The sequence below is a fragment of the Panulirus ornatus genome, chromosome 8, assembly GCF_036320965.1.
Source record: "Panulirus ornatus isolate Po-2019 chromosome 8, ASM3632096v1, whole genome shotgun sequence".
Taxonomy (NCBI): Eukaryota; Metazoa; Arthropoda; class Malacostraca; order Decapoda; family Palinuridae; genus Panulirus; species Panulirus ornatus.
The window spans coordinates 14,920,006-14,928,196 of NC_092231.1; the positions used below are offsets into that span (position 1 = coordinate 14,920,006).

General features: G+C 39.8%; 1 protein-coding gene and 1 long non-coding RNA gene across 7 annotated transcripts in view; one reads left to right on the top strand and one right to left on the bottom strand.

The window, feature by feature from the left end:
• The window catches only part of LOC139749844 (UTP--glucose-1-phosphate uridylyltransferase-like), a 106,132-nt gene that overhangs the window by 53,072 nt on the left and 44,869 nt on the right, over positions 1 to 8,191 (top strand). Inside the window, exon 1 of one of the 6 annotated variants that reach the window (XM_071664159.1) lies at positions 7,549 to 7,777. The exons of the other annotated variants lie outside the window; for them this stretch is intronic. Coding sequence (XP_071520260.1) covers positions 7,685 to 7,777 — 93 coding nt within the window. The 5' untranslated portion in view covers positions 7,549 to 7,684. Of the gene's footprint in view, positions 1 to 7,548; positions 7,778 to 8,191 lie in introns of those variants that run through there. 6 annotated transcript variants of the gene reach the window in all.
• The window catches only part of LOC139749845 (uncharacterized), a 73,099-nt gene continuing 68,071 nt past the window's right edge, over positions 3,164 to 8,191 (bottom strand). The window contains exon 5 of the long non-coding RNA XR_011713046.1: positions 3,164 to 5,902. This is a non-coding gene — a long non-coding RNA (uncharacterized lncRNA). The remainder of the gene's footprint in view (positions 5,903 to 8,191) is intronic.

An 8,191-nucleotide genomic window follows, 5' to 3' on the forward strand; every position in this document is an offset into this window, starting at 1 on the left:
TATAAGAAAAGAAAAGTGTGAATTTTAAAAATCCAGTACCAGTGGAATATGGAAATTCAAGATCCATCATGGAAAACAATGGAAATACAAAAAGGGAAGGAAGTGACAAAATACCACATGTATGGAGAAAGACGTAAAACCATTAAGACGAAAGATGAAAACCAAAGAAGGAAATTGTGGAACGTGCGTTTAGAATAGGTGGAGAACTAACGAAATCGCTATAGTTGTCGAACAAAATCGGTATCAAGAATGGCTAAAATATGATTCCAGAAATTACATACCATTATGACACTGGTCAACAAAATTTTAACTTTTTTTTTGTCCCATTAACTTAAATAGGTGGACCTTATAGTATTTTTTTTACGCTGAATTCGGATGTTTTTAGAATATTTCTATCAGGCAAGGTTTGTAAGCGACAAAGCAATCAAATTTTTTGATAAGTTTAGTTACCCATTCATAAATGAGGCCGTTATAACTTTAAAACCTTGGCCTCAAATACAGATGTACTATTTTCGGCTCATCTGTGTTACATGGCAATCACGATAAAAACAAAGTTTAGTTTCATTCTGGAGAGGGTTCCAGCCCTTTATATTAAACCTGGAACCCAAAAGTTCGACTTGCTTCTTAGACAAATTTAAATCGCAGACGAGATCGATCATTAAGATGTCGTTGACTCAGCAAATGTTGGTTCACTTGAACAACAGCTTGCTTCAAATGTTGGATCCATTTTGTCCTCTACTTGGTCTACTTTCTCGTCACCAGGACTCATCGTCACTGTGTCATGCTTCCTGGTGGCTCTGACAGTGAGGTGGTGGACCTCATAGCAGATGATGAATTAAGATATTAAAAAGTATGCTTGGATTTGATGTTTATCATTTATATTTGTCAGGCAGAAGTAGCAATTCGAAGCGTGATCATGGGTTCCCTCCAATCCATAGGAATAGCAAAAGGCATAGTGCGTGAACCTTTTGCCCATGTTAAACAACGAATATGGGAGGGCCTAATTTTTTATCCTGGTCACTCACTTTACAACCAAAGTAATGCTCTTAGCATTTTTAATGAGGGGTGTGATGAACGTTTTTACGATATGAATGTCAATTCACAGTAGATGTAGCAGAATGAATTTAGACTATCTACACAGTTTCTAAGTATTGTAATGCTGGATGGGGGTATCAGCACAACACTTGAATACATAAAGTCTGTCAACAGAGTGGAAAATACAGTGTTTACATATTGAGTTATGGCCTGCAACTGACAGAGAACTGAAGGTCCCAACATTTCTAGTCGTGTTTCTGTAGGCCCCTGGTGACTCATTTATCTAGGCTTGTATTTTCAAAAAGCTACTGCACTTCACAGATAATGAAAATAGCTGTGTTTGTTAAACTTTTGTTTCAAATGCTCCGCAGAGCACTGGTACATATATACTGTACGTATGCATGTGTGCAGGAGCAGAAAGAAAAAAAAATGGGTGATAGAGAAATTCTGAAAACATGGATTCAGCGTGCAGCAAAAATACACAAGAAACATATTTTTTCTCCACGGGACAAAATCTTTGTTGACCGGTGAATTATTTGCCAAAGGCCCAGAATGGGATGATGGTATGAACTAGTACTGGCTAGAGCATGAAACACATGTGATAAATGAGAACGAGAAAAAGATGGTATGAGAACTATACCAATAATTACCCGATTTTGACTATAAAGAAATTCACCTGACCAGTGGAATTCTTTATTAGAGAACCAAAATAAAGTTCGAGCATAAAAGATTGGGATAAAGAAATAAATGGACTTGGGCGGTGTGTGATGTATAAGTGAGCATGTGGCAGTTTGTGGTATAACGGTAGACATGGGGGAGTTCGTGGTACAATAGTGGACCTGGGCTAATCTTTAGTGCAACAGTGACATTTGGCAGTCTGTAGTACAATGATGGACATTGCGTAATTTGTGGTACAACTGTGAATATATGGTAGCCTGTGGTACAACTGTGCACATGGGGCATTATAGTAGAGCAGGGGATATGTGACACTTTACGGTACAACGATAGACTTAGGGAAGTCTGTATTACATTGGAGGCGCTTCGTTGTTTATGGTAAAGCTGTGGACATGTAGCAGTCTGTGAGGCGACGTGTAGCATGGGACAGTGTAGCGTAAAACGATAGACATTTGATAGTTTGTGGTAAATTAGTGGACGTGTGGTAGTCTGTGGTACAACAGTGGATATATGGCAGCCTGTGGTACAACGGTGGACATGTGGGTGTACAGGTGTCAGACAGGTGTTACGGTGTGCAGGTGTCACACAAGTGTAGCCAACCACCTCTCGCCTTATCTCTCAGGCGTCGTGTGTTTGTCACTGATGCTGATGTATGACTCAGACAATCTATTTTCTGATCAGGAAAATGTAAATCGTTTGTTCATGTTTCGTTGGCTTCAGATATTCATGCAAACTTGGAAAAAAAGGAAAATATCAGGGTTATGGGGGTTGAGGGGTTGTACTGGCAGGGTGGATTATTGTTCACTTCCTGTCGTCTCTGGGTTGAGGTGGGTTGATTCCTTTCAAATTTTAAGAAGTGTATGATTTGAGCGATTTGGTCCATTTTTATCACTTGCAACTCCTGTGGCTCCCCTCCACTCGCTACCCTTAGTTTTTGACTTACAGCGGGGACAACGCAGTGGTGACTTTAAATTTTGGCCATTATTGCACAGTCCATGAACGAAAGACCAGGCACCTTGATGTAAACTGAACCTTCCCTAAGAGGTCTTTTGCTGATGCACTAAAGGTATGGTTCTATGAGAAGATGAAACTCCGGCTTAGCAGTCATACACGATATTACTCAAGTAAAAATGATTATGGTCCTGTTGCAAGATCACCGGCTCAGCAGTCTTAAGTTAAATTGCTTATGGTAAAAAGACAAAAGACCGTCGCCCTCTGATACTCCAAAGCCTTACCTTGTGGAATATTGCTTCTGACTCCCTCTCAAGGGAGCACTGCTCTGATGTCCTCTTCAAGGGGGCATCAGACAGTGATGAAAAGCTGAGAATAAGAGGAGCTTGTGAGGTCCCATTGCCTCATAAAGAACGTGTTACTTTTGAGTTATTTCAAACTCGGCCACTAAGATTAGTCATAACGTAAAACTGGAATAGAGAAGAGTGAGGATTGACTTGATCACAACCTTTTAAGTTTTTAGGACAGATTGATAATATGGCCAGTGACCAGTTCTTTGTGAGATGAGGGGATAGAGGAACTTGATGACATAAATGATATTGAGCAAGAAACTTATAAAGATATGAAGAGATATGTTGTAAGAACGGAGGATGAATGCGATGTAATAACAGGACCTGGTTTATGGAAAAAGCACACACAAATTTAACGTTGTATGAAAGAAGAGAATGTTCTAGATATGGGGGCCTAGAACTGTAAACATACCTCCCCGTACAGTAAACAGTTAATTGCAAAGAAGTGATTACAGGCGGTTCATGGTATAGTGTTTATTTTATACATATTGATGTATGGATCTGTATATCCACTTCGTTGTCATGATCAGACAGTATAATTGTCCTGAAGGTTACCTTCATCACTGTCATAGTCTGTGGTACGCTGACAAAGATCTGCGCTCGGTAAGTCCTTGTGCCGTCATGACCATCTCTGTCATGTGCAGTGTGTACGGTGCACTGGTCCCTGGTCATCTCAGCAATAGGTCGTTGGTAGAAGAGGAGGGTATGATGTTTGTGACAGTGTGTCCATATTTATCCCTATATTACCCATGTCCCACTGGATCATGTATCCCTGCCATACCCATGATCCTCAGGATCAAGAGGTCTGTGACGAACAGTGTTTGCCTGTCTCCATGTTCTGGCCAGGTGGACTCTCTCCTCCGGTGTCGTTGCTCCTCAAGTAGCTCTTGTAGCATCACTGCGCACCTTGGAGTTGGTCGGGGTTGACAGTGGTGTGAGGGGGATCACAAACTCGCCCAGATGAACTCATAACAAGATCGATATTTCAGGACATTACTTTCCTCACTTACACAAAATGATCCGAATTTCCAAACAATGTGGCTTTTGATTATTGTGATCACTGAGCATCAGTGAATTTGAAAGTCCTTTTTTTTTTTATAAATGAGGTGTTGATTGATATTTATATAGTTTTATTCTTATAGAATTAAATGGAGTTGTACAGAAGTTTATGGTGCCAACTATCATTTTAGTATGAATATATTTATGATAACGTACTGCAGCTGATTGCATTTAATCGAGGGAGTTTGTCCCATTACGTTAATATGCATGTGAAGGTAGAGAATATCTGATTTAAACTGATGATGAAACGGACAAGGTCATTTGGTCGCGAGTAAATCACTGAAATAGTTAAGTAGACATATATATATTTTTTTTTCTTTTCGAGGAACTAAAAAGGTTAGAATGATTGTGAAAATATATTAAGTTTATTGTACATTCTATAGCGTAAGACGTACGCCTCTGTTTACGATACTTTTTTGATTAGTGTTATCAAAATGAATAGAAATATGAATGATGTTACATAAGTCCATTAACAAGGGAAGTTTTGACTAGTTGGGCGTACGGTATCCAGAAGCTGTTCGCAGGATGCAGGTCCAACTCTTGCGCCTGCTCTCTTGTTGAACAGTAAATACTGATTCACGGACCTTGGAATGATCAGGAGCGTAACTTGTCCTGAATATTGATACCTCTGGACTTGGCTTGTATTTCACCTGGCTGCCAGATGTTGCACCCAATATATTGTTACATTATAGTTTAGTTGTATGTTGAACATCTTGAGTCCATGTTTTGTTTTCTAGGACGGTGAGCCTCGCCTTCATAAGTCATGTGAATAGTGAGCACACTTGAACATGAGCATCATCATTTTGTCCATAATATACAGATAAGGACGTGACAAGTCTAGGTAGTAAATGAACCTAGGCTTTGGTGTTCAAACCGCTGCACTGTTTATACTTCATATTGTGCAGAACTGCTGGATCATTTGTCGATGCACCATTGATCATGTCCTCATGGCACACTTCTAGAGGACATAGAACAGCTGACTTGGATTACTTAATGAAATAGAGATTTTGGATGAGCTAACTCAGGAAGCGTTTCATCCTTCGTTCACTCTCTGCTGTGTGGGGAATGGTAGTAATCCAGTTTTTCTAACCCAACTGGGATATTCAAGTCAGCTTTGTCACTGTCATCATCCTAAGCTGATCAGTTAAGATTGTCGATTATTATTCTGCTATTGTCTTCCTCACTACTGAACACACGGTACACAGCCAAGGTCCGCTGTTGCGTGTCGTGAGCCAAATCGATGATATTGTGTATCAACTTTGTAATAGTTACTTCAGTATTGTATGAGAATTGGACCTTATGTTTCAAGTTTTGACCGGTATTTTAAAGTGTCATAATAAACATATGAACATTACTCCTTTGACGAAAGAGACGTTCTTACCCAGCGTGTCTGTGTTTTGCGAAGTTTTGCCTGGCAGAGAATACACATCCCGAAATATCATCCAGCTCAGAACTTTTTCCCTTCAGTCGTGCGTACTTCGTGTTGATCGATCCAGTTGATTCGACCTCACCAGGTCCATCTCGAGCGACCTGTGTCACTTGTTTAGTTTGTTTTGGCTTTACAATACGTGGTGCCAGACTAGCCTGTTGTGGTTCTTAACTGTTGTCTTGTATACTGCCTTCGCGTCGTTGGTGACCTTGAACACAGTCACCATCATGAAGACGTGTTCATTCTCATCCTGTGAGGAGTGTGTGATGAATTGTTGCTGGCAATAACCATGGGTCATTCTTGGTTGTTTCTGACCGACACATGTTATCCACCTCCCAGCAGGCACAGCCAACCTCTGGTATTATGTACCCAACTCTTGGTAGACTTTCCCGTAGACTTACCCCTGAAGTTAGACAATTTACGAATAAGTTATAGAAAATACTAAGGCGACGCAAATGCGCTTAAATTATTTAAAAAAGTCTCCATCAGTTAAGCTTGGGAGATTATATATACTTGAAATATCTTAAAATGGAAGCAGGTTGGATACCGATCGTCAAAATTAGCTGTTTCTTAATACGTAACTGTCTGCACTTGGATACCTTATAGCGGTATCCACAGTTTGGTAGTATGACCAATTTGAAAAACGGAAGAGCTTCTTCAACTCAGTAAACTTGTGGTTTCGGTGCATCATACATGACGGCCCCTTCTCTGTTCCTTCTTTGGAAAAATATATAGTACGCTGCTGGAGATGATAATTGGTTGGTTGTCTAGACGTCAGGCCTGTCAACAGCCAGGTTCACTTGAGGCCGTCAACATCAAGTTACGAGTATATCCATCAACCGTCATAAAATCGTCACTTGTTACAGATAACTGTAAAACCGCATACGCTTTTACTATCCATTTAGCTCATGCCAGGTGTGATTTGGGCGTCTAACATTATTTCAGTGGAATGTTATTTTGTAAGAGTTGAATGTATTTATGTTCTTTGAACAGGTTTCTTAGCAACGTAATAGTTTACCAGTATTTTATTTGTTCAATTATTTATTGATATACCGGTAATGAACCATTAGAAATTAATGTAATGATAGGGATATGCCAAGGATGAAGGTGTTTTGGTTCGGGGATATAGGACATAATTGTGGGTTGGGATGGGTGTAAGTTTCTATATATGGTCATTGTGGAATTTGTGGTTGTCTGACGTCAGAAATGTTTGTGGTAGTTCTTCGCGACTACCAAAGTTGATTTCCCCCCCCCCCCCCTATATTACTGATGCCTCGTACCATTACCTTGATATGATATGGACATTGTCGTTCCCAGGGTCGTCGTGGGGCCCTTGGGCACTTCCACCCTCCACTGCTTTGAAAAGAGGGCCTAGCGATGTTTTTTTTGGGGGGAGGGGAGGGTGGTGCCTTTCTTTTATTACCTTTTTTCAATATACTGGAATAACAGATTATGGATTTCTGTGGTGTATCGGTTAGCGTTCCTGACCGTGACGCATTCACGGGTCGTCCAGGGTCGAGCATATATGTTCGAATCGTGGTTGCGATAGTCAGTGCATAGTTAACCTAGCTGTTCATCCACCACTAAGGGTTGGTCGATAAAATGGGTAGCTGGCTGAGGCTAAGGTATATGTATATAGAAAGAGCGCTAATGGGATGGCTTTATTAAGGGCCTCATTTGCCCATGCAGTCTAAGGTAACAAAAAAACATGTAACAAGCTGGTAAACAAAGCAAAATGCATGAACTGCATTATGCAACGAAGTGCATATATATATATATACATATATATATATATATATATATATATATATATATATATATATATATATATATATATATATAATGTATATTATAGAATATGTGTAGGTACATGTTTGCAAAATTTTATGTACCAAGTGAAACTTTGGTGATTACAATATTTTCCTGCTTCACGAGGTTCATTTAGAAAACAACTGAGCCCAAAAGGTTCATTCCATCGCTGAGATTTGTTTTCGTTAAAATTAAGTGCCGTGTTGTGTAAAGTATTAATGTATACATCGGGATGCAAGGAAGTGAACCAAGTGTGTCACAGGTGTAAACGTACTGCCGAGGGTGATGGTTAGGTAGAGGGCGCCTCGCTTTTCACAAGTGAAGCATACCACCACTAGTGGACCGCTCGCGACCCTAAGCTGCAGACGCCTCAACCATGGTCGTCTACTGCAATAATACCAACGCAACGAACATCTCCAGTAGATTATCACTGCCGTTCCTTCCAAGGAACTTCGACCGCTACACGGAGGTAAAGAAAACGCCTAATTAAGTGGATTTAAGTCCTTGCTGTATCTCTCTACAGACATGTTGCCTAAGTTGTAAGTTTCGTTGAGCTCCCCGACCGACCGTGTGTGTATGTATGTTAGTTAGGGATCTCACGTATTTAATGGAATGTTTTGTGATGTATGACGTGTACACTACTATCCGTCTGAATGATTTCATAGAAACTGGTATTAGGTAAGTCCTGAATATATACAAGGCGTACAAAGTACATGAATAGCCGAGACTCATTAGTTAATGCAGAGTTTTTAATTAAATATGATGATAAAACTGTTCTAAAGTTCCGAAGAAATAGCTTCACAAAATATAATCCTTATTAGTTTTGACAATGTCAAAGTCTCTTATTTTAGAATTATGATTTGTTTTATATTTGAGAAAATAT